This window comes from Desarmillaria tabescens, assembly GCF_030435595.1.
Source record: "Desarmillaria tabescens strain CCBAS 213 chromosome Unknown EV420scaffold_16, whole genome shotgun sequence".
In the NCBI taxonomy this organism is placed as follows: domain Eukaryota; kingdom Fungi; phylum Basidiomycota; class Agaricomycetes; order Agaricales; family Physalacriaceae; genus Desarmillaria; species Desarmillaria tabescens.
The window spans coordinates 603,808-626,578 of record NW_026848315.1 but is presented as its reverse complement, the minus strand read 5'-3'; the positions used below and the strand labels follow the sequence as shown (position 1 = coordinate 626,578).

Genomic DNA, 22,771 nt, shown 5'->3' with positions numbered 1-22,771 from the left:
GTCAAGATAAAGTGTGCTCTGTTCGTCTCTTCCTCTCGTTTCCCACCTCTAATGCACCGTCAGGGTCAGCTCAACGCTCGACAAGTCGACAGGGAAGGCAAACCTCATAGATGGAAGCCCAGAAACGTGTTGGACAAGCCAGCAGGTGAGCGTAGCAGTTAGAGTCAGATATGGTCAGCCTGACCTTCCTTTACAGGGGCTGCCACAATTCGTTCAACTCGCTTTTCCTCACTCGACATGTCCTCAGATACTTAGTATCACCTTCCAAGGCGGTTTTGTCGGTACAGAGTGTCACCTCCAAGTACCCGACGAAATAGGAAAATGGACTACAGTCCAAACGGTGTATCCTGAGGATGTCAATCGCGCCCAAGAATTCGAGCTGGATCCTACAAAGTTTCACGAAATATCTGCACTCAAGATCGTCATGGTCGCCAGCTCCGATTTCTTTGGCCGGATTACGATCTACAACATAGAACTGCGGTGACAACGCGTAAATCGCGTGAAGGAAATAATACACCTATTGGAGGTTAATTTGAGCCATCGTCAAAGTAATGATTAACCTTGATGCTCAAGTCTATTCAGTCAGGTCGCGGCCTTCAATCGAGCCAGCTCTTTGCCAGCCCTTCCAGGTAGACGCCATGAAAGTTTGATTAACCGCGGTAATGAACTCAAAAGCTGTTCAACTAGCGAATTCTGATTTTCCCAGAGAACGATTGTAAGATCAAGGACTGCCGGAAGCAAGGATGTAAATTTTCACTGTTTGATGCTGTCATAACTGAACGGATTGAATAGAATGCTGTATTTCCTCGGCCACCCATTGACTCGCTCTATTGAACTACAAGTGCCGGCAGGTGTTCCTCTCCTAATCAGTGACAATCGTGGATTGTACGCTCCTCATGTCGGCCGAAATTGTCATGAGCAGTGTTTCACCACAATATCCAAAAGTCTACTACCAAGCCACCCCTTCTTCCTCACATGCTAGGTACACTTCTAAGTTCTGATGATGGTGGTGGGGTATTTATTCTGATTTTCGTGTTCCCGAGAAGGAAACTAACCAGAGTCTGTACTACCCATGCTTGTGCTAAGCACGACCACCGAACCCTCTTTGGCCCAAACTGGTTCGGCGTAGCCCCCTGCAAGGTGTGGTCTCTCAGAAACTAGCATCAACATGTGAATACTAAATTATATATACTAAAATGCAGATCTACACTACCTTTAGGGACCGCTTTCCAGTGTGACCACGACGACGACTAGGACCTAGAACCTGGTGCAAGGCCCCCCCGAAAATATTCTCCCACCGGAGCAAGCACGGGTAAACTGTCCGTGAATTGTAGCAGGGTAGTCCAAATAAATCTTAGGTCACAGCGCAAGAGCATGTAGGAGTAACATGCGAGCCAAAAACTTGAACGCTATCCCAACGCTAGTAGAGCATACAGGACACGTCTTCTAGTAGTTCCACTCCCAGCACCCAGGCTTACAGGAGGCCAACCCTATCGTAAAATTTGTGCGAAGCAACGAAGGAAGCAGTGGGTGTTGGTCGCCAGGCAGGAGTGTCATAACCTCTATTTCCACCCGGACTTCATCCAGATAATTGCTATCTGAACAACCTGTGACATTGCTAGCACGCTATTAAAACGAGGTAAAGACTCGAGACGGGGGATAATCACAGCCGTGCCCAACACGACGGTAACGAAGCCCATCACTGTCAGAACTCCTACAAGGCGAACAATACAAAGATGACTCCCACTTGATAGAACGTCCGAGTCTTGTGAAGAGGCGAAGGACGCGATCGGCGGCGTCGTTACATAACTCGAGGCGCGGTCTCTTTTCCGTTATGACATCAAGCCTGTATATTTCCGAGCTCTCAAAGATCTTTATCACTTTTTTTCGCAGTATCATCAGACCATACTGCGCTAATGGGAATATCCCCCCATCTTGTAACATCGAACTGTCGGCCTATTGCTCTCTGAACAACCTGCGACATCGCAAGGCACGTTCCTTAGCTGTTAGAACGAAACGAAGGCCCGGAGACGAGGGAGGATCACAGTCGTGTCCAACATGGCAACATGATAGTGATGAAGCTCATCACTGTCAGAACTCCTACAAGGCGAACAACGCAAAGAAAACTCTCATGATAGAACATGTTGTGAAGAGGTGAAGGAACCAATCGGCGGCGTCGTATTGCATAGTTCGTGCCCCCTCAATGAATTTCTCAAAAATACTGGTACCCAATTGCTGCATCTTCATGATCTCCTAGTTGTACGAAACTATGGCTCAGCCTACATGTCATCTGGCATCGGTCGGTGCTGCAGTTGAATCAATTAGCACGCGGAAAAGACCGAGAGACAGGAAATCAGAATGGTAGGCCAGTGTGTTAAAGGGCATATTTTGACTCACTGAGGAAATCTGTCATCGTTGTCAGAATGACCTAGAATATCTGAAGACGCAGCGGACAAACATTGTTGCCGGTTCGCTGGTGAAAGGAAGTTGAAAGGAAGGACAAGACAAGACAGAGGCAGACAAAAATCTAGTGCGATGTGTGAGCCTGAGTGCTCCCTTCTCTACCGGACAGGCGACAAGCCCACCTGTATGATATGAGCTTATTATGCTGATACCTTTTGGCCACAGCAAATTGAGACGGGATTCCCTTGATAATGGTAGAGTTGATATAGTTTGTAGTGATCACCGGTCAACCTGAATTTTGAAAAGACGTCCAAATTTCATCTCTGTTACAACCATTTCCCTTGCAATTTTGCCGGCTGGTTTGAACTATCGACGTTATTACTATTTACGGGGGATCCCAGCTTTCAACGACCCAATCCTAATGAAGGACCGCAGAAAGCAGTTCCTTGAGGCTTCTGGCCAGACCCTATGTGGTTTTCACCCAGCAGCGTTAAGTTGACCGTAATCTCGACCTATGGTTTCGTTGGAATTGAAGGTATCAGTAGAAAACTGAGTTCATGTATTATCTATGTTAGGCGTCCTACACAATGGACTGTGTTGTGCAATACCACATGAAAGTACAGCTAAACCTCAAGCAGTATCGGATACTAAAGACACTCGCAAAGGCAGCTGAGGACCCTTCTCATACTCTCCGTCAATAGTCGGCTGCATGACCATCGCAGCTTCCCTGAGAATCTTACTAACGATAGAAGGATCAATAGAAAACTCGAAATTCTTCATCAGTTGCACCAAGATGGTCTGATACTCAAGCAGTCTGAGAAGATAACCGTGAGTAGGTAGCACGAGAAAACGGGGAAGGGAACACTGCGTACGCGAAACGCCAGCCTGAGAATTGATGAATGTTAGCAAACTGAGTTGAGAGCGAGACGATAAACGACTAACCTATACAGGAACGGACGCCACTACCGAAAGTCATCCTGTATGAAATCGTTTTTTTGGTTGGAAGAGCAGGGAAAGAGAGTAGGATATACTGACAAGTTTCCATATACACCAACGGCCGTCGCACCCTTTCTCGGTACAGTCCCATCAAGCCAACGTTCGGGCTTGAAATCATGGGCATCTTCACCGAATATATCTTCATTTCTAGCCAGATGTTAAGCGCATTCTGTAGACTAAGAAAACGAGCTTACCTGTTATAGCCTGCGATAGAGATATACACCGTCGTCCCTTTAGCAACAGGCACTTCCTTCACGATACTCCCATCTCTCAACGTTAGCGGCTTCGAAAGAGGGATAACATCATGCCTCGCAGCTTCGCGGAGTCCGTAATACGAGACCGGATGCATTCGTAATGCTTCCTGCATGTCATATTAGAAACCCCGCCATCAAGGAAAAAAGAACTAAGAATTACCTTCATCACTGCCTGTAGGTATGGCATCGACTCAAAGTTTGCGACTGAAAAATCAGCGCCACCGATTACCTTTTCCATGTCCTTAACCTCATGCCGGAGTTTTACTTGAAGATCCGGTTTTTTTGCGAGCTCGTAAAGAGTCCAAGTGAGAGCTGTCGCAGTGGTCTCGTGTCCTGCACCCATGATGGTTCTAGGTCATATGTATGTGAACGGTAGAGATATGATGCTGCTGCCGGACTTACTGCATTGCTGCCAACATTTCCTCATCAGTAAGACCCTGACTGGCCTTTTCTTTCATGTTGGCTTTTACTGTATCTCATGTATCACGATCTGGAGCAAGGAATTTTTGGATAGAACACATACCGAGCAAACTCATGACATCACGTTCGCCGCTACCCTGGGTGAAAGCCTCGGCCTTAGAGTCAATCAAGTCCTTTGAGACTTGCTGAACCAACCGAGTTGTCTCCCTCGCATGTTGAAAAGTGGGTGCGCGGCTGAAGAAATATGCCATGAGAGACCCCGGCGCATACTGAAGTATGTTCTGGATGAATATCGATTTCTTCGAAGGTCGTCCAAATGTTTCGCCTCTGTAGTAGTATACATCAGGTAATGGCAAGGCAAAACTCTGATTTGGAATACATACGCTACTTTACCGAATGCTTTCCTCAAAGGAGTGTCTTTGTCTTCTAAGGCATGGAATGGATAGTCAAAAGCGGCTGGCATAAGTTAGTGTTACTAGATATTGACCATTAAGCGCTCAGAATTCTTACCTTGGCCGATCGCATCGAGGGCAGCTCGCGATATCCATGAGAACACATCGAGTGTAACAGACTTTTCCACTCCAATCGTCTCCTTCCATCTCGAGACAAGCTGCAGAAGACACGATAAGAACGGTCCACACGTTTATTATTATCCTCACAAGCGCTGAGAACTTCGAAAAATATGGTAACAAAGCCTTCGTTTCGGCCGCTCCAAAGGCTGGCAAAATAACTCGTCGTTGGCGTTTATGGTCATCGGCTGATAATGGATCAGAGGTGGAGGGGTATCCATCTTTTACGAAAAGCTTACTATCGGCCCAGACGAGACCTTTGCCAGCGACGACCCGAGTCAGCTCCTTTCGAATGACGTGCTTGCGAAAAAGGTAACCGGAATGGTAAATGTGTTGCAGTGCTTTGGGATCCGACACGAAGAGACAATTTTCCTAGCAGCACATGTCAGCGGCGTTCATACAGCGTAGACTATCACATGTACCCCGAGTATACCCTTGATTCTGAATACGTGCCCGAACGATGCTTGCCACTTGAAGTCTGCCTACATGCAATGATCTATATCAGTATTCTGGGACTCATTCATTCACGGAGGCTGTACGTACTTCTCCCGCTTGGCCCTGGTAAAACTGGCGCAAATTACCTAGAAGTAGAATGAATTAATGAAATAGACGCCGGTAAATAGATGCAGGCAATAGCCACCCAGAAGGAACGACTCTGGTTCAGGACCAGGAAGGTTTGCGAGCGAGGCCCTTCTAGTCCATCGTCGATAGAGAGTAAGAATAAGTGCAATGCATAGCAGGCCCGATGCGAAGATAACAGCCATGATAATTATCAGGGAGACGAATGAAAACCCCGCGGCCTTCTATAGCAACGTCATGCGGCTGGGGTCGTAGGATTTGACGCTTCGGAGGGTGTCATCACTGGGCCAATGTGACAGAAATTGTAGTGGTGCCGTGCTTCGCGCTTCTGATGATTGGCCTAGAAAGACGACCTGGTGACGAGGTGGGCACTTACTTGGCAGCACCAATGACTGTTCAAGAGTCTGGTCCTTGACGTTAACCGATAGAAGTCGCTACACTACGTGCTGTTTTTCAGGTAAGTCGATATAATTAAATCGTCTATGTGACTGTGGTCGTAGGTCTCTACTTGTCAGCACGGACAATGCATCGCAAACGCGGATTTGTGCTAGTAGCAACTGATGCACCTTCCTCCGTTAAGTATATTGGCTGATCGGGCATTATCATGTCGAATCATTTTGTGCTCACCTCGCCTGGCGGATTCCCACAGCTGCAGGGACACTTCTTTACAGAACTCCGTCAAGACAAATCAAGGAGAGTTTTCCAGACATGACAAAACGGCCATTTCAACGCGACGAGGCAAAATGTATTACCAGAGAGGCAATCCATTTTGCTTGGGGCGATAAAAAGGCAATATTGGCATGGTCGTAAAACTCTACAATTTGATGTCAACTAGCGGAGCTGGAAGACCGCGAGAATGCCTAATGGACACCTTAGAAGGTAACATCCATTGGACCACATTTTCGCAGTACTTCGTAGCACCGGTGTAAAACCGTGAGATTAAAAGAGTTGTGCTTCACCAACCTTGTTGACGACGTTGTAAGGTCGGAAAAGAAGTGGCCGCGCAGCTGTGGAACACCGTCAGGTTCAACGGGGAAACCAAAAGCGACATCGTCATCGGATCTCTGTTTGGATGTCCGGGTTTCCTTGTAGATTAGCGGCGAGCGTACGGATATTGCTGCCCCGTAACTGTCACAGAGGTAAAATTTAGTGATTCTGACGAGTGTATAGAAACAACACACGAAGCTCTCAGAGGGTTTTCTGCATGACAAGGAAATACAAGACAAATCACATGGTTAAAACGTCTATGCCTAAGAGTTTCCCATGCAATGTCCTCTGAATAATGTGGAGTGATGCTTAGCACAGTGTCAGTACCAATGAATGAAGAAAGCCGCACTTTCAATAGCAGAATTCGACAGTCGTCCATCATAACATCTGTCATATCGAAGGCTTGCTTGCTCACCACCTCAGTGTAGGGTAGTGAGCTTTCTATATTCTCTTTGAAGGCTCCCTCGACCTGTGTGATAGTCTTTTGTGTGATCACCCGCCTCCGACGCCAGTGCGGGTTCTCGGGCTCATCCCAGAGAACCTTCCCTTTCTTTACGACAAAAGGGTTAAAATCTCGTATCCTTAGAAACCTGTGCATCGACACAGCACTATCCCCAGGACCGCTGGGGACCTCGATGTCGGCGCCATAACGCTTTGCATCAATCGGATCTTCGTTATAATTCACCTCGACCACTTCAGAATCGTCAACCACATCCTCCTCCATATTGCACACACCATTATCATCTGGGTCCTCCGTCATTTCTTCTAGCGTTTCCATGGTAGCCTTAGACATGCCATCATAGACTTTTATCGAAATACTCTCCGCAGTGCGCATTCCATGAAGCGCATGTTGCCAGTCGGTGGTCAAACATTCCCGGAACCATCGTGTGTTCTTTGGGCCCCATGCATTCCATTCGACAGGAGTCATATTAGTGGGCGTGGGGTTGTGAGGCCGTGACGCATCCAGAGACTTGGTCGAGTATGACGAGAAGAAGAACGTATCTGTAGTCTGACCTGACATTCCAGGTGGTTCCGTCTTCTTGCACAGGCCCAGAATCGAATGTGGATTATTCTCAAGGAAAAGGTTCACGTGAAAGAAGAATACAAAAGAATGTACGCGATGCCGAGCAGGATCAGGGGACGGTTCCAGGATGTAGATGCAGCAGGCCAGGACACGGTCCGCTAATGATGGATGATAGACGCTGTTGATGACATTGCTATTGACGCCGGGTTGGCTACGAGGAACATACCCGGGGGATGGGTTTCCACTCAAAGAGCAATGCCAGAAGGAGAATCCTTCGGACAGCGGCGGGAACGAAAAGGATCCCAATAGAACCGGCGGAGGGGAGGAGCCCGTCGGAGTGTGGAATTGGTAGACTTCCAAGTAGCCGAGCGGGCGGACGATCAAAAAGGACGTCTGAGAAAGAAACGTGAAATCGTCTATCCCCGACGGTAATACAAACGATGACTATCTTGACGTGAGCTTAAAAAAGACGGAGGATACACCGGACGTACGCAGAATCCTGAGGCGGGATGCCAGACCTCAATAGTGTCCATTTCTTTCATCAAAAACCCGATCAGATCGCCGGAAATCTGAACACGGATGGCGCCTATGGAATTTGAAAGTGGCATTGAGACCAGATCCTTGGGGAAGCAAGGCAGTATGGGTGCGGCAGCTTTCGGATAAGGATCATTCGCTGAAAGTGTGCGAAGATGAACCTCAAAGACGAATTTGGATCTAAACCAAAATGAATGAGCTTCGTAAGTGACTAATAAGGGCCATCAACACCTACTCGGTAGGCGCTCTAGTGACCAGAACCAAGAGATCCTGTGAGGGGTCGATTGTGAAGTCCAAGATACGGATGTTTTCAAATGCATGAGTCCACATCCTATACTCTCCTGTGTCACACCCGGAGAAAGGCAGTTCAAAGAAGGAGATAGCCGGGATAGGCTCGCGTTTCCCATGCTCTCTTCCGTTCCCGTAAATTCCTCCAACAAACTCGTAGATAGACGCTACGGAGGGCAGGCCAAGCCGATAGTGGCGCTTCCAGGTAATACTTCGCCACGAGTGCTCCCGGTCGCGGAGGCAGTTCAGGCGCTTGACGAAAGGGTGCAAAGTCGAATCCTCAAGGTCGGATTCCATACGATACTTGGCAAGCTCAATAGTGAATTGAAGTCGGGATGACTGCATTATAATGCGATGAATGTGGGTGTTTATCTGAACGAAACCATTTGAGAACAACAGAATATCAGTGTTATTGCGGCATACCAAGAGACATCTCAGCAGGTGGTCGACGTTCAGAAAACCCAGAATATGACATATGAGCTCGACGGGGACCGAGCATAGTGTAGGCATATCCTGTGAATCTGAATCTGAACTTGCTTTGAGCCAATTCCAAGCTCATGAGATCCCTTTGGGATAGAGGATGCGAGCAAGGTCAGGTAGAAAACGGTGGTGAGAGTGAGAAAAAGAAAGAGATTGTAATCAAAACAAAGTTACCATAGGCGCTGACATTTAGCGCCTCGGATACCACGTGGCCCTTCCGGACACGACAGGCCTGCGGACAACGAGTGTCGTACTCTATTCTTACCTTATTCATTATTCCATCACCGGTCAATGGCGAATAATGGCGCTACGAGCCCTCCACCTATGTCTCCAACGTCACTATCCGGCTCGATGTCTGCCAGCCAGGTCTTAAATGATTTACGGCTCTCTGTAGACAGTGACCGCAGTCAAAATGATTCACCGCCTGTGCACATCAATGGCGCTAATGGTAGCGCTCCCCACGACAGCGAGGATGGAGATATGGTTTCGCGGCTGCAAAGAGAATTGGAACGAACCAGAGAAGAAAAGGAACATTTGGCGACACAATACCGCAATCTGCTCGCAAAGCTCACTCAGATGAGGACAACTCTAGGGAACAAACTGGGGCAGGATGCCGTGAGTATCGCATATTTGCTATCTACACACTAACTCAACTGATTCTGTAGGAAGAACTGGACCGAAGAGAACAACTAGTGCAACAATTGACCGCACAGAACGACGACCTGAACTCGACAGTGGAAACACTCAAAGAGGAGCTGATAACTTCGCATGAAGAGACGGAACGCACTTCAAACGAGCTCGACAATCTACGTAATCGCGCGTTTCAAGAGAACGCCCAAGAAAGTCTGTTGCGGGAGCGTGAGTTAAGGGAGACTCAAACTGAGTTGGAGAGGTGTAGAATCGAGCGAGATGAATGGGAAAGGGTTGCTTTGCAGGACAAAGCTATGTCTGATGAATACAAGACTGTCACGGAAACATTGAGGCGGGAATTGGAATTGGAACGAGAGGCTCGAGGGCGGGAGGCGCAGGAGCTGGAGACAGAAAGGGAGAAGTCCGAAAATCTGCAATCCGTGCTGCAAGATTTCCAGGCAGGTGAGTATTCCCTGCTTCCTTTGATGCCGCTTGACTCACCAACGGACAGCGAAGGAGCATGAACTTCGACAAGCCGTTAAGGACTATGACTCCCAGCTAATACAAGTGACTCAATCGTTAGCGGAATATAAGCATCGTGCCTTGACTGCTGAGGTGAATACAAGCCGGTATCTGTAATCCTTCTCTCACGATGTTTTCAAGCTCGCCCTGGAAGAAACTCGGACGAACACTACTCGGACTCACGAACTTGAGAAAGAGGTGAAGGAAAAAACATTGCTCATCGGAAAACTCCGTCATGAAGGTGCCTTTATTCACAACCGTCTTTTGCGTTTCTCATCGCTGTATGTAGCTGTTATAATCAATGAACACCTCATGGAAGCTCTACGGCGATTGCGGCGTAGTTCCTCCGACAACAATGTCGACCGACGATTGGTCACCAACGTCCTTCTATCGTTCCTGACCACCCCGCGAGCTGATCCCAAACGATTCGAGATGCTTTCGTTAATGGCTACTATTCTGTCGTGGACCGACCCAGAGCGCGAGAAGGCTGGACTTCAACGTACATCAGCTTCCACTCCGCCATCATCATCAGCATCATCTTTCTGGACTCGGTCAAGCTCTGGCTCCTTGTCCAAAAATTCTGAACTGCAAAAGACCGACGAGACGGAGGTTTGGGTTTTGATATCTGTACCTGTATTATGTTGACTGACTTCGTTATCAGTCTTTCTCCCGTCTTTGGGTTGAATTCCTCCTCACGGAAGCTGCAGCTGGTGAATCAGATTCCAACGCTTCAGGCTCCAAAAAACAGAACAACTCGCTTCCCGAAAGCCCTACTCGTCTTTCTTATTCTCCGCCGAGTCCCACATTCAAAGGCACGAGAAGACTATCCTCCTTCACTTCTGCCGCCATGGCGAGCTCGCCCAACCTTCTATCCCCTCCGCCACGTAAAGGTAAAGAAAAAGCCACTGATCCGGAACCATAAGTGTATTATACCCCGCATCCGTTAATCGTTCATTTTTTTCTATTGTTATTTTCTCTTAACTGGGGTGCAAGGATGTATATCTATTTTCCTGAACAACGAACGTGTGGACCCTTTTGTTTCATGGGTACTTCTAGATCTGTTTTTGATCGAGAGTTCGTGTCGACCATCATCGAACCAGCTGTATCGATATATCCAGTGCAGCATTTCCAAGTTGCACTTAGCCGTTAGCAGTGCCAGTTTCGACGTCACAGACTACTCCAGCTAGATATCTCAACCTTGGACCTCACATATCCCTTTATTTGCAGCCGACCCTCCGGTCTTCTTCTGCAGTTGGCGCTCCATTGATGATTGAATGTCGTGTGTCACTTTTCATATTCAGCACATGCTGATTGTCGCCGCTCGCACAGCAAAGGCTCTTCGGCTTCTTGACCTACCAGCACGCGTCACATCATTAAATATCCGAGTCGGATACTCGCTCATTGCCACCTGACCTCTTTCAATAATAACCGCACCGTGGGTAGCCTGATTAGCGATAGTTGACTGAGGTATTCCACATTGTGGAACCACAAAAAGGGCTGCGGAGAGGAGTCCTAGAAGCACGAGAAGTTGATATTCGCTTGTATTGATCACCGCTTATCTCACTACTATCTTTCCAGTGATTGTTTGGGGTAGCTTGTCCAATGTTGATTAAAGTTACGACGATGCCCCATTTTTTGAACACCATGTCTCCTGCGATCCCACCTCCTCCGCAAACACAAGCGCTCTCGAGCAAGACGTTTATTCCGCCTCCCTTGGATGGTTCTCTGGCATTACCAGAAATATACGACTGGCACCTCAAACATAGTCCCAGCCATAGGCTTTTTGTGTACACACAACAAGACGGAACACCGAGGACTATTTACTGGCCTGAGGCGGTTCGGGCGGTTCATGCCGGTGCAAAGTTATTGAGAAATCGTCTTGGATGGAAGCCAGGCGCAAATGAAAAGCCTGTCGTTGCCGTCTTAGCTATATCCGGTAAGTGAACGTTTATGAGTTGAGCTCGTCAGTTACCAGTCTTTTTGAACTTGAGCCTACAGACACCATCACCTATTGGATTACTCTCATGAGCATCATGAAAGCCGACTACGTCGTCTTCCCCATTTCTCCGCGCAGCTCCGCGGCAGCTGTCGCGCACTTGCTGGAAAAGGTATCTGTGCGCCATATACTAGTTAGTAAAGATCCTGCTATGCAAGCCCTCGTGAAAGGCGCGCTGGACATACTACAAATGTCGGCAGATCATAATATTCTTCCCTTCAGTTTTCCCTCTCCTTCGCTTGAGGATCTATTCACGGACGCACCGATAACAGACGAGGTGCCTTATGGTCGGGGAAAACTGGACGATGTTGTGATGTATATACATTCTTCTGGTAAGCGTTCGATTTACTGAGGCTGAAGCGTTCATCCATATTTTATTGTACAAGGTTCCACAGCATTCCCTAAAGCCATACCATTTAATAATCGACGAATAATTCAGATGTCGTTGATTCCTTACTTCAGTGATCAAGACCTGACAAATAAGGTCTTTGCGATACAAGGCCTCCCCATGTTTCATCTCATGGGAGTGCTACAGATGATCATGAGCGTGAGTTTATTTTTTCTTCGACGAAATTTTGAGGAATTAGTCCGCTCAGCTTCAATCACAAGGCCTCGTCTGGCTTCGTTGTCGCAACCTTTGCGCCGCATTCTCCGCCAGTCATCCCTACTGCAGATTCTATAATGGACAGCGCTCAGAATACCAACTCTGATTATATCTACTGCGTTCCAGCATTCGCTGAAGTGAGTAAGAGCCTATAGATCAAATAACGGCAACTTGACGAGCTGGTCTCAGGCTTGGGCTCGCAAGGATGAATATGTTAGATGGCTTTCGGGACGCGGCATTGTAAGCGTTAGTCTTTTAGGTGGACAGATACGTCTTGATACCGTTTCCGCTGTGCATACAGATCTTTGGTGGCGGCAACCTAAACAAGAATACGGGGGACTACCTTACAGCTCATTCAGTCTCCATTGACCAGATTTATGGATCGTATGTATCCGCACCTTGGTACTGAGACGGGTGCCTGATCTCAAGCCGCAGGACGGAATGTGGGGGTGTGAATGTCCTTTGCCCGAGTGACGTCTTCGCGGTTTTGTGAGGTTCACAGATGAACTGACCTTCTTCTTCGTAGCACGAAATAACAATCAGAGTAGGAATGATGACTGGGAATACTTCAGAACGCCTAGCTATCTTGAGGCCCATATGGTCCCAAAGGGAAATAATACCTTCGAGTTAGTTATCTTTGTAAGTAACGCTGTCGTGACTTTCGTACTATTTCCCTTGATGTTTTTATCAGAGTAATGACTGGAACACACTGGCGATCTGTAATACTCAAGTCAAGGGCCGAGATGCCTACGCTACTTCAGACCTCTTGGAACCACATCCTACGAAAGAGGGCTTCTGGCGTGTCTTTGGCCGGGTTGATGATCAGATCATGCATAGCACAGGAGAGAAGGTATATCATGTCAGTTTCACTCTTACGCTTCTGGGACTGAAGGTTTGGTTAGACGAACGCAGGTCCACTAGGTATGGATGTGCTGTCGCTCCGACTTCTGGTACTCAAGTAAATTGCGAAGAGGGTATCTTGAACCAAGACCCTCACATCGCCGGTTCTATCATGTTTGGTCGTGGAAGGTTTTATGCAGGTATGTTAGCAAACACTAGGTCTCCAGAGCTGTAATGATTCTTCGTTGGCAGGGGTGCTTGTCGATCCTAAGCCCGAGTTCAAGATCAATCCCTCGGATACAAATCAACTTGTAGATTTCAGGGATAAGATTTGGTAACGGCATAGTATCCGTGACAAACGTTATTGTACTTACCATTGAAGAAGGCCTACCATTGAGAAAATGAACAAATTCGCTCCGAAACAGTCTCGAATTTTCAAGGAGGTAGTTAGTCCGAAATCCCTTCACATATCCGATGCTTACTTCCGTCTTCGAATTCCAAGATGATTCTTGTATCTAGCCCATCAAAGCCATTCACGTATACTACAAAAAATACAGCGCGTCGCATCCCCGTCATAGAGGATTACGAGGACGAGATACAAGCATTGTACAGCATGGTTGAAGACAACATTCACGTCGACATACCGCCTCCTTGCGAATGGGATGCGACTTCATCTCTTGGTTTTGTCCGCGCCGTCGTCCGATATATCCTCCGGCAGTCACTTTTCGATGAAGACGATCTATTTGAATATGGATGCGATAGGTAGTAGCTTTTCCTGCTTTTGCGAAATTTCGCTCATGTCAGACTCCAGTTTACAAGCGACATGGATCCAAAACACTCTTCTTCAAGCCATCCGTGCGACTGCTGATCATCGACAGACTACAGGCGTTCCATTTGTATACAAGTATCCTACTATTGGGCAACTCAGCCAATATATCCAGTCCTTGGCTTTAGGCAAAAGTATCGGTGTCGGCATTTCCCCTTTGGAAAGTATAGAGTCCATGGTTGATAAATACACTGATGAATTGCTGGAACGCCGTCATCCTACACTGACGACATCCGGACCACAAAGTATTGTCGTTCTTTTGACTGGGTCAACAGGTAGCCTTGGAAGCTACCTCTTGGCGGAACTTATTAAAGATTCTTCAATTTCGCGTATTTATGCTATCAATCGACTATGTGGAGGAGTCGATACTCTTTGGCAGAAACAGAGACAGGCATTCATGGAGCGAGGAATTGATACGGCTCTCTTGAAATCCTCCAAAATATTTCTGCTCGAGGGTGACCTCTCCTCTACATGTCTCGGACTACCTGAGCTTTCGTATAGAGAGGTGAGTCATTCGTCGTTTTCATTGCTCCTGTAGCTGAACAGCGCACCTAGTTGCTACGCTCTGTGACGCATATCATCCACAATGGTGACCTGTCCCTATAAATTACAATATGGTTCATTATTGATGCGCTCGTTATTCAGCTTGGCGCGTGGACTTTAAAGTTTCCTTGCGCTCCTTTGAATCAAATATTAAAGGGCTCAGAGGGCTTGTTGATCTTGCACTCTCTTCAAGTACGTGCGACCCTCCAGAGGTTATTTTCATAAGTTCCATCGGCGTTCTACAAAGTTCGTTTCAAAAAAACATCTGTTTGAAGAAATGCGACGAACTTACATTCAGATTCCGAGAGTGACGGCCCTATACTCGAGCGCTGTGTTGACGGGAAGATAGCTGTCGGAAATGGATATTCCGAATCAAAATGGGTCTCTGAAAGAATTCTCGAGATCGCTGGAAACAAGGCAGGACTAATCTCTACCATAGTACGACTTGGCCAGCTTTCGGGTGGCACGAATGGCTGTTGGAACAAGAATGAATGGTTGCCATTGATAATACGTAGTGCTACGGCTATGAAATGTCTACCTAATGACGACAGGGTGAGTGCCACGTTTATGTTTCCACTGTATATATGTGTGTGCTAAGCCGTGGATGGTAGTCTGTATCCTGGGTTCCGCTTGATATGGCTGCCCAAGTCATCAGAGATATTTGTCGTTCGAATCCCCACAAAAGGACCAGCCTGACCCGTGTCCTTCATCTGGCGCATCCTAAACCTACATCATGGGTCTCCATTGCTTTAGCATTATCTGATGCGCTCTCAGTTCCCCTTGTATCGTACGGCGTCTGGGTCTCCAAACTCGAAAGCTGCACTGCAGCACCTGCGTACAAACTCCTCGAGTTCTTTCGGGCATTAGGAACCAGTCATCGTCCCAACGTCGAAGCGTTTGGGTTACCGACGCTCGATTTATCCATGACTTTATCTACTTCCTCCACCCTCTCGGATCCGTGTTTACAGTCGCTAGGACCGACGGATGCTATACGATGGTTATCGCACTGGAACAAAGACGAAGGAAATTGACGACACGAGGAGTACTTTCACTCAGCATATTGGAATCTAAATAGCGATTCTATCTTTAGTGATATATTACCTCTCTTCACTTTCACGGCAGTGCTAGACTGATTCACCAAAAACTATCATGTTATATGTACGCCAAAAAATCACTCTCCATTTTTCTATAGCGATCTAGGCAATATGCCGTTAGCTTTTCCGTTCAGTCACATGAGAGTCTCGAGGCGTCGTATCCATGTACTCAGCGTTTTCAGATTGCGTTGAGACGTAGATACGCATACAGTTATATTTGATACATTGAGCTATACAACATGAATTAAAAGGATGATTATGCAAGTACATCGACAGTGCCGATAAGCCCGAAATGGTCGCTTACCCAATGGCCATTCCACTGCAACCCAATACCAATACGCCTAATGTTCGAAACTCGAACCCGCTTCTTTCCATCGGGAGTATAACTGAGAATTTTATCCAGGCGAGCCTTCCGGCAGTGCATTCCACCCTGGTACCCCCATGTATGCCCTTCAGATTCGTCCTTCAGTGGTGTAACAGTATCCACCAACCCGAACGAACGCACAACCTCGTCTGCGTCTGCATCCAGTGCGTTCATATCGCCCACGATGAGCCCTCCACTCTGCGCTGGAGCCAGATTCTGCTGCGACTTCGAGCGTTTCAGAAGCTTCGCGCATTCCTTTAGCTGCTGTCTCCTGAAATCTCCTCCGTCCAAATTTCCCTCCAACTGAGTATTGATGATCCTAACTCGGCGTTGGGACCCTAAGCGGCTCAGCATCCTAATATCGACGATGATGGCGGAGCGCGCCATGTCGGTCATACCATACTTGAGAATGTAGGCATCATGTATGAGGATCGATTTTTCGATCAGGGTGATATTGCCATTCTCGAATGAATGTGGCCACTTGGTGTTGTCGATCGGCGTCATAATAAAGTGACGGCGGATCCATTCGTTAGACCTTATCTCTCTGAGCGCGCGTGTCTGGACCTCTTGAAGAAGGATGCAGCACGGCCCAGGGGAATCAGAGTCGCTGAGACATTCGAAGACGTCCTTTTGGAGGTACTCCAAGGCAGCGTCAAGTCTCTGTACAACATAGTGCTCGTGGTAATCGATGTTCCACGTCACGATAGTAAGAGACTTTGGTGTCGACATACGCCGCGGTCGTTTGTCCTTGAGGTTGAGGTGCTTCCACCCACACCAGGCGGATTCACTAGAGTCGTGCTCTGGGCGATAACGATATACCTTGAGGGGTTGAAGCTGAGATATTTCTGAATCCATCTAATCACAGGAAAAATGTAAGTTTGTCGTACGGGGACGCAAACAGAATCTGCGCACCTGTAAGTGCAATTTGTGGCTTGGGATTGTAAGAATAACAGGATCAGGGTTGGGTTGGTGATAGATGCGTGTGTTGTCGATGAAGAAGCATTAGAAGAGGTGTAGGCTCTCTTTCGAATCCGGTGGACGACAGAATGAGCTGTACAACGACCAGAGCAAAGGAGCTAGAAGGTGGGAGAGTCTTGACAATGATTTCATCACGAGCTTGCCGAGCCTGATCCTGTCCAACACGAGAATGCCTTACTCTGGATGCCTCGCGGCCAGATTAAAGGAAACTCCGAAAACCCGGATTTTGAGATATCCGCTTCTCTTTTAAGCGTCTTGTTCAATCCCTTGTGCCGATACTCGCTACAATGTGGAAGTTAGAGTGCTGATACTTGCGGTGTGCGTCGAGAGACCAAGCTACCCAACTAAGATTGTCATATAACGACAGGATGTGGAGATCGGCGGCAGATAGATCAGAAGTGTAGAATCCGTGGCGCTTAAAACGGCTGTACTGTGAACCACTGGCTCGCCGTAAACTGTCCAGGAGTAAGGGTTCTTCCGTGTCCCCGTAGAATGAACCGTGGCGCTGAATGCGAATTTTAGACCACGGGCGCTGTTTAATAGACGTCTGGAGAGCTGGGCCTTGAGCTTAGCGCTTATCATGCGTGTGGAGAAGCCCACACAGCAGTTAGCAGCGCGTATTCGCAGGATGAATAAGGCCGGGGGAATTCAGGATCCGGGCCCCAGTTCCGTGCCATAAGGTTTCGATTATTTAAGTAGTAGGATTCGCAAGATGTGAACGAATCTTTCAGTTGTCGATGTAGCATAGTGGTTTCTTGATCGTGTAATGACCGGCGAAAACAGACCTTCGGAGGAGGATAAGTATGAATTCGGTTCAAAACTCGAGTTAGCAAGGCGAAGGCGACCGCAGCGTTGGGATATTATCCCTAGTTCACTTCAACCCGGAAGCAGGGGGGGCCGGGCCGTTATTTACAGTCCAACAGTTCACATTTACATCGGCTGAACAAATTATGGAAGATCCGTTCGGAGTTGTGGCGTGTATAGGCTGGGAACTTGGAAGAAGCGCCCCAGATGTTGCTGTGGTTCGAGTTTGAATGTAAGTATGAGTCATAGGAAGAAAAATCGTGATCAAAAAATGCTGTGCACTACGGGCCTCTAACATTTTATTTGATACCCGGAGACGCTGAATTTCCACTAAAGTTATAGCCGGTATTGACTAGTTGCTGCCCGTAAACTGTCGAAATCTAAGTTTTACTTGGGAGCTTAAAAATAAGACACGCGCAGTACGTACAGTGGCTGTACCCTTGCATCACCACTTCATTGAGAAATAAACCAATTCAAAGTCGGGCAGACCAGTATAAAGTAGTCATTCCTTTCGGGCGTACAATTAGCGTCACCATTCAGAAAGTAGTTTACACTTGAACGGATACCTGAAACATCAAAGACTGCGCTTGCTGTCATATTGCATGCTGCTTCTTATTTTGGTACCAGACGAGTCTTGAGGGTTGGAAAGGGCATCATGCATAGCCATCAACTGACAACATTCATCGCCTTCCTTCGTATGGAAACTTTTCGTCTGGCTTCCTGCATCAATTTCTGCAATGGTGGGAATCCGCAGAGAACTGCACGGTCTGGTGACTTCGAACAAGAATAGCTAGAGAAAATGTGGAAGCTAATGATGCTCTGGATTCGCCCGGTGATAGAATTACCAGCCACTAAAATTCCCTTTCTCAATTGAGCCGAGGTGGAACGACATCGATATCTCATGATTTCAATCGCTGTCAACAGCTCTCGGTATGGAAGCTTGAGGAACGTACAGCTCCATACAGTTCTACCCTTCAAAACCCTTCTCTCCTTACCACGGTGAAAGATCAGAAGAGCTGGGGATGCATTCAGAAGGATGGAAAGCAGAACTGATCTAGACAGTGGTATGGTAAGAACGTGCTGATACACATCAATTAGCGCTCATATTTCGGCCAAGTGTGACAGATCGACGTCCCTTTTTCGACGTTTCATCCCGCAAAGGAGGACGACAGGACGACGTTATAGGGGAAGCGGAGGATGTTTTATGTTGCTGTACACATGACTTGCGGGAGAAACTTTGCGCAGTAGAGTACACGAAGTGAGCACTGGTGAGACCTTTCTCAAGACTATGAAGGCATCGATCAAGTACCCCTGGAGTAATGATATATAACCGGCCCCGTCAGCCCGACAATCTTTACACCAAGGGCCCCGAAAAAGAGGCAGAATGCCAAGGGAAAGTATCAGACACAGGAAAGACATTGTTCGGCCAAGGCAGTACGTCGTGAGCGCAGTCTGAGACAAAATATGACGCGAACTGTCAAGCGCGAATCCCTGAAAGGCTGGTGGGAACAAAAATATTATCGGTTCCAAAAGAGGAAGCGACGGGGGAGACCTATAAATATGGATCTGTCGTCTTTCGAATGTTCCTCTTTCTTTGACACCAACAGTCATCACTGACCACCGCGACCACACCACAGACATCATCCCTCAAAAATGCACGGTCTTACCAAGATCATCTCCCTTCTTGGCCTCCTTGTCGTCGCCGTACACGCACAGAGCACCACTGAAACCGCTACCTCTACGACGGAGGCGGGAACCAGCACTGAAGTTCCCACTGGAACTAGTGTCTCGTCCGCCGCGGTACCCACAGACACGAGCACCATCCCTGCGTGTGTGTTGACTTGCTCCGAGCAAGCAGCTTCTGCGAATGGATGCACCCTGTATGTCAAATGCCAGCGTCTTCTTGGTCCCATGCGGATGCTAACGTGACCCCTTCATCATTCAGGACCGATCTCTCGTGCATCTGCACTAACACGGCGTTCCAGGATGCCGCCGCTTCCTGTCTGCAGACACAATGTACAGCGGAGGAGCAGCAAGCCGCGGCGGCTCTCCAGGCATCTGAATGCGCTGCTGGTAAGTGCATCAGGGTCGATACTTGTTTGCCTCCGCTCATCATGCATTGATTCGCAGTCAGTGTATCTGGAAGTGCATCTGGTTCGGTCTCTGCAAGCGGGTCTGTCTCGACCACGGCTTCAGGCTCCGTATCAGGCTCTGTATCAGGCTCTATCACCTCGTCGCATGCATCAAGTGGTACGGCCTCGGGCACCAGCAGTCGCGCAAGCAGCACTTCCCCTGGTTCCAGCTCTGCATCAAGAAGTGCATCGGGATCATCTGCTGCCGCAACCACCTCTAACGCCGCCGCAGGACAACTTGCGATGTTGGAGTACAACAAGGTCATGGCTGGATTGGTTGCCATTGCTGGCGCCTTTGTCGGTGGACTTCTCTTGTAGGAGATCGTTTACGTTTGGTTCAATCGCGGTTATTATTAGTTGACATGTTTTACGGAGCCGGACGATCTAGTTTTCATCTTTTCTTGAAATACTTTCTTCTCTAGTAGATATTGTTCAGTCATTTGTTTTGACAACGTAATTGAAAAATGATACTCCAGTGGGCATATCCCACCAAGACAAGCAGTGTGAGAGTTCAGCCCCAATGTGATCTGGGGGAGGTTTTAATGAATTTCGTTCGATGCAATCAAAGAGAACCCGACTTAATCAACGTATATTGATTTGAAAGCGATTGTATCTAAGAGGTAACAAGACCCTGCATTTGCGGTTAATCATAATCTCCTGTATAAATATGAGCATAAGAGAAAACGCTTTAACGATCAAGTGACGTACCGCCACCATCGCCACCTCCACCCCCACCCAAATCGTCCATATCATCTCCTTCGCCATTATCAAAGTAGTTGTCTGCATAGTCGTTGTCATACTCCTCATCAACATCATAATCAGAACCGTCGCCTTGTGATGCAAGCTCCGAAGCCTCATCTGCCGATTTTTCCTGTCGGAATAGATGAGCAAAAGAGCTGTTGCCAACAAGGAAAGACGCGACATACAGATCCTTCCAAGTCAGATAGGTTGACAGTAAATTTTCCTTGTTTTTTGATCCTGGGAACTAAGGGAAGCGATAATGTATGAGCGTGATCATCGCAAAGAACTGGACACACCTTTTTTCCGTCTGGGGTTGAAGTAGTCTTCAAATATATCTTTGGGGAAGAATTCCTCGTGGAGGTCTTTGCGCTTCAATTTCGGCTGCGTCATGCTTGAAGGTCGGTATTTGTCAGAGTACCTCGGTAGCTCTGTGGGATGATTCAGTCGCTATCTGCTACTGATCACCATTCATTCTGACCCTTGGATTTTGTTGCCTCCACGACATAGTAAGCCGACTGCTTTAGTCGCGTTGCATATCCAATCTGGTATTGACACATTTTCTTCTCATCTTCGGTGAATTCAGACATCACTGGGGGGCGCATGGGCTGTATTTCAGTTTACAGTCAAGATATGAATGCGAGGGAGGCAAACTCGTACAGGGTACATAGCCGTTGCTTCACGTGATATAGCTTGGACGTCAGCATGCGTGAGGCCCATTGGGGGAAGGTTACCAGCCCCAAAGGACCCCCGTCCTCGACCGAATCCTCGACCTCGAGACATGATGAAAAAAGCAGAGATAAAAGCCCAAGTCGCAATGTCGGCTCGGCACCATATTTCAAACTCAGAAACTCCGATATAAACTCCGCCGGCAAGTACGCAACAGCATCGCCCTTTGTTCACGCTCCCCTTTCACCACACACCACCACCAACCGCCACTAGACTTTCAGCTCCTTCTCTATCTTCCAGCCCAGAATCAACAATGGACAAGGCTCTTGACGATGTGGGCTCATTTTGCGCTCGCAACCCCCCGCCCGTCGTATAACACCAAAATTTTCTTTTGCTTTATAGATCATCACCTCTCGCCCTCGAGGTATCCGTCGCACTGGCCGTCGTGGCTCGTCCAAGACCCAAGTTGTAGGAACTACTGGACCGAGTCCCGCTGTCAAGGCCAAGTTGAGGTCCGCTACTGCTGCTGTGCCTTCCCAGCAGCCGGCAGACAAAATCATCGTATCCAACCTCCCTCCTGATGTGAATGAGGCTCAAGTCAAGGTATGTCAACTTCTATCAATGTTTTTTTTTTTTTTGAGTACACGAAAGACTGACTTGGTTTGTGTGGTGTAGGAGCTCTTTCATTCAACCGTCGGCCCTCTCCGTGAGGTAACCCTTCACTACGACAGCAACGGCCGTTCAAAGGGTGTCGCCTCGGTTCACTTCCAGAGGAAGGGCGACGGCACTTCTGCATATAACCAGTACAACAATCGACTCATCGATGGCAGTTAGTATCAGCCTCCTCTTATACCTCGCTTCGTTTGCATGCATGGGCCCTTGCGCCCTTCATTACTGCGTTTTCCAGGAGGACCGTGGCTTATTGTCTCTGTTCTGCACACGGCAGGCCTCTCGGTCTGTCATCAGCAACCGTGGTATCGCCTTGCCCCGTAACTGAACGTTCTGGGGCGCCACAATCGCAGGTCTGATCAACCTTGCATGTGGCAGCGCCAGGGCCGTGGTGTGGCATCCCCGACAAGGCCGATAATTGGGAAGATCTTATCGGTCTGGTTAGTGCTCTGGTGGAGACTGTCGGTTTGTTGGGCTCCGATGTGGTTGATGAGACCTCAAGAGCAGGAGCATGGAGCATGGTATATCGGAGAGCAAGGGTTGCCCGATTAACCGCTTATAGCGTTCGTTCACTCGTTCGAATTGGCGTCCGCCCGCCCGCCCGCGCTGGGCGACTCCTAAAAGGCACTGTGACAGACAGAGACAGGGCTACGGTTCGTCCGGTATGCATGGGAGGGACTCTTGGCTTACCGCTGGGCGTCCCTTGGCTTTTCGTTTTACTTCCTTCTTCACGTCGCGCCTTTGACAACCGACTAACGAATTCCTTCCTCCCTCGCTCCCTTCACCGACGCTTTTTTCCGACTTGACAGAGAAACCAATGAAGATCGA

At 48.1% G+C, this 22,771-nt stretch overlaps 10 protein-coding genes across 10 annotated transcripts; 5 read left to right on the top strand and 5 right to left on the bottom strand.

Annotated features, from left to right (window-relative positions):
- Positions 1-55: 55 nt before the first annotated feature.
- EV420DRAFT_1269948 (galactose-binding domain-like protein) lies at positions 56-484 on the top strand (the record flags this gene model as incomplete). The annotated part of the gene is made up of 2 exons (XM_060467534.1): positions 56-145; positions 197-484. Coding segments are annotated over 2 exons (378 nt in total), but the record flags the coding sequence as incomplete, so codon positions are not given.
- Positions 485-3,033: 2,549 nt separating this feature from the next.
- On the bottom strand, positions 3,034-5,406 carry EV420DRAFT_1679216 (cytochrome P450; the record flags this gene model as incomplete). Its single annotated transcript, XM_060479193.1, has 15 exons — positions 3,034-3,217; positions 3,276-3,288; positions 3,346-3,380; positions 3,439-3,546; positions 3,594-3,760; positions 3,814-4,003; positions 4,056-4,122; positions 4,177-4,400; positions 4,457-4,529; positions 4,584-4,683; positions 4,733-4,830; positions 4,882-5,014; positions 5,065-5,124; positions 5,186-5,223; positions 5,283-5,406. The coding sequence occupies 15 exons, from the start codon at positions 5,404-5,406 to the stop codon at positions 3,034-3,036; spliced, it is 1,614 nt and encodes a 537-aa protein (XP_060331150.1).
- Positions 5,407-7,265: 1,859 nt separating this feature from the next.
- EV420DRAFT_1269717 (uncharacterized protein) lies at positions 7,266-8,564 on the bottom strand (the record flags this gene model as incomplete). Its single annotated transcript, XM_060467520.1, has 4 exons — positions 7,266-7,676; positions 7,724-7,946; positions 8,002-8,426; positions 8,478-8,564. Coding segments are annotated over 4 exons (1,146 nt in total), but the record flags the coding sequence as incomplete, so codon positions are not given.
- Positions 8,565-8,885: 321 nt separating this feature from the next.
- Positions 8,886-10,608, top strand: EV420DRAFT_1270175 (uncharacterized protein; the record flags this gene model as incomplete). Its single annotated transcript, XM_060467551.1, has 6 exons — positions 8,886-9,149; positions 9,200-9,626; positions 9,676-9,779; positions 9,828-9,927; positions 9,976-10,295; positions 10,348-10,608. 6 exons carry the CDS (start codon positions 8,886-8,888, stop codon positions 10,606-10,608), a joined length of 1,476 nt encoding a protein of 491 aa, XP_060331148.1.
- A 722-nt stretch (positions 10,609-11,330) lies between these two features.
- EV420DRAFT_1269857 (uncharacterized protein) lies at positions 11,331-15,526 on the top strand (the record flags this gene model as incomplete). The annotated part of the gene is made up of 19 exons (XM_060467530.1): positions 11,331-11,622; positions 11,685-12,014; positions 12,069-12,229; positions 12,292-12,423; positions 12,476-12,526; positions 12,588-12,670; positions 12,722-12,761; positions 12,830-12,925; positions 12,978-13,136; positions 13,189-13,207; positions 13,258-13,326; positions 13,379-13,460; positions 13,512-13,569; positions 13,629-13,888; positions 13,938-14,457; positions 14,508-14,541; positions 14,598-14,741; positions 14,794-15,047; positions 15,107-15,526. The coding sequence occupies 19 exons, from the start codon at positions 11,331-11,333 to the stop codon at positions 15,524-15,526; spliced, it is 3,204 nt and encodes a 1,067-aa protein (XP_060331147.1).
- Positions 15,527-15,685: 159 nt separating this feature from the next.
- Positions 15,686-17,066, bottom strand: EV420DRAFT_336920 (Endonuclease/exonuclease/phosphatase). Its single transcript, XM_060481759.1, has 2 exons — positions 16,866-17,066; positions 15,686-16,808 (listed from the first exon to the last, which is right to left on the bottom strand). The coding sequence occupies exon 2, from the start codon at positions 16,806-16,808 to the stop codon at positions 15,846-15,848; it is 963 nt and encodes a 320-aa protein (XP_060331146.1). The 5' UTR covers positions 16,866-17,066; the 3' UTR covers positions 15,686-15,845.
- A 1,704-nt stretch (positions 17,067-18,770) lies between these two features.
- On the bottom strand, positions 18,771-19,499 carry EV420DRAFT_337200 (uncharacterized protein). The gene has a single exon (XM_060481762.1). The coding sequence runs from the start codon at positions 19,377-19,379 to the stop codon at positions 18,915-18,917; it is 465 nt and encodes a 154-aa protein (XP_060331145.1). The 5' UTR covers positions 19,380-19,499; the 3' UTR covers positions 18,771-18,914.
- Positions 19,304-20,524, top strand: EV420DRAFT_336959 (uncharacterized protein). Its single transcript, XM_060481760.1, has 4 exons — positions 19,304-19,615; positions 19,681-19,808; positions 19,866-20,051; positions 20,100-20,524. The coding sequence occupies exons 1-4, from the start codon at positions 19,389-19,391 to the stop codon at positions 20,183-20,185; spliced, it is 627 nt and encodes a 208-aa protein (XP_060331144.1). The 5' UTR covers positions 19,304-19,388; the 3' UTR covers positions 20,186-20,524.
- EV420DRAFT_336997 (DNA-directed RNA polymerase III, subunit Rpc31) lies at positions 20,364-21,404 on the bottom strand. The gene is made up of 6 exons (XM_060481761.1): positions 21,266-21,404; positions 21,087-21,213; positions 20,905-21,036; positions 20,794-20,852; positions 20,576-20,738; positions 20,364-20,524 (listed from the first exon to the last, which is right to left on the bottom strand). Exons 1-6 carry the CDS (start codon positions 21,386-21,388, stop codon positions 20,511-20,513), a joined length of 618 nt encoding a protein of 205 aa, XP_060331143.1. The 5' UTR covers positions 21,389-21,404; the 3' UTR covers positions 20,364-20,510.
- A 272-nt stretch (positions 21,405-21,676) lies between these two features.
- EV420DRAFT_1269825 (uncharacterized protein) lies at positions 21,677-22,108 on the top strand (the record flags this gene model as incomplete). Its single annotated transcript, XM_060467528.1, has 2 exons — positions 21,677-21,877; positions 21,950-22,108. Coding segments are annotated over 2 exons (360 nt in total), but the record flags the coding sequence as incomplete, so codon positions are not given.
- Positions 22,109-22,771: the final 663 nt, after the last annotated feature.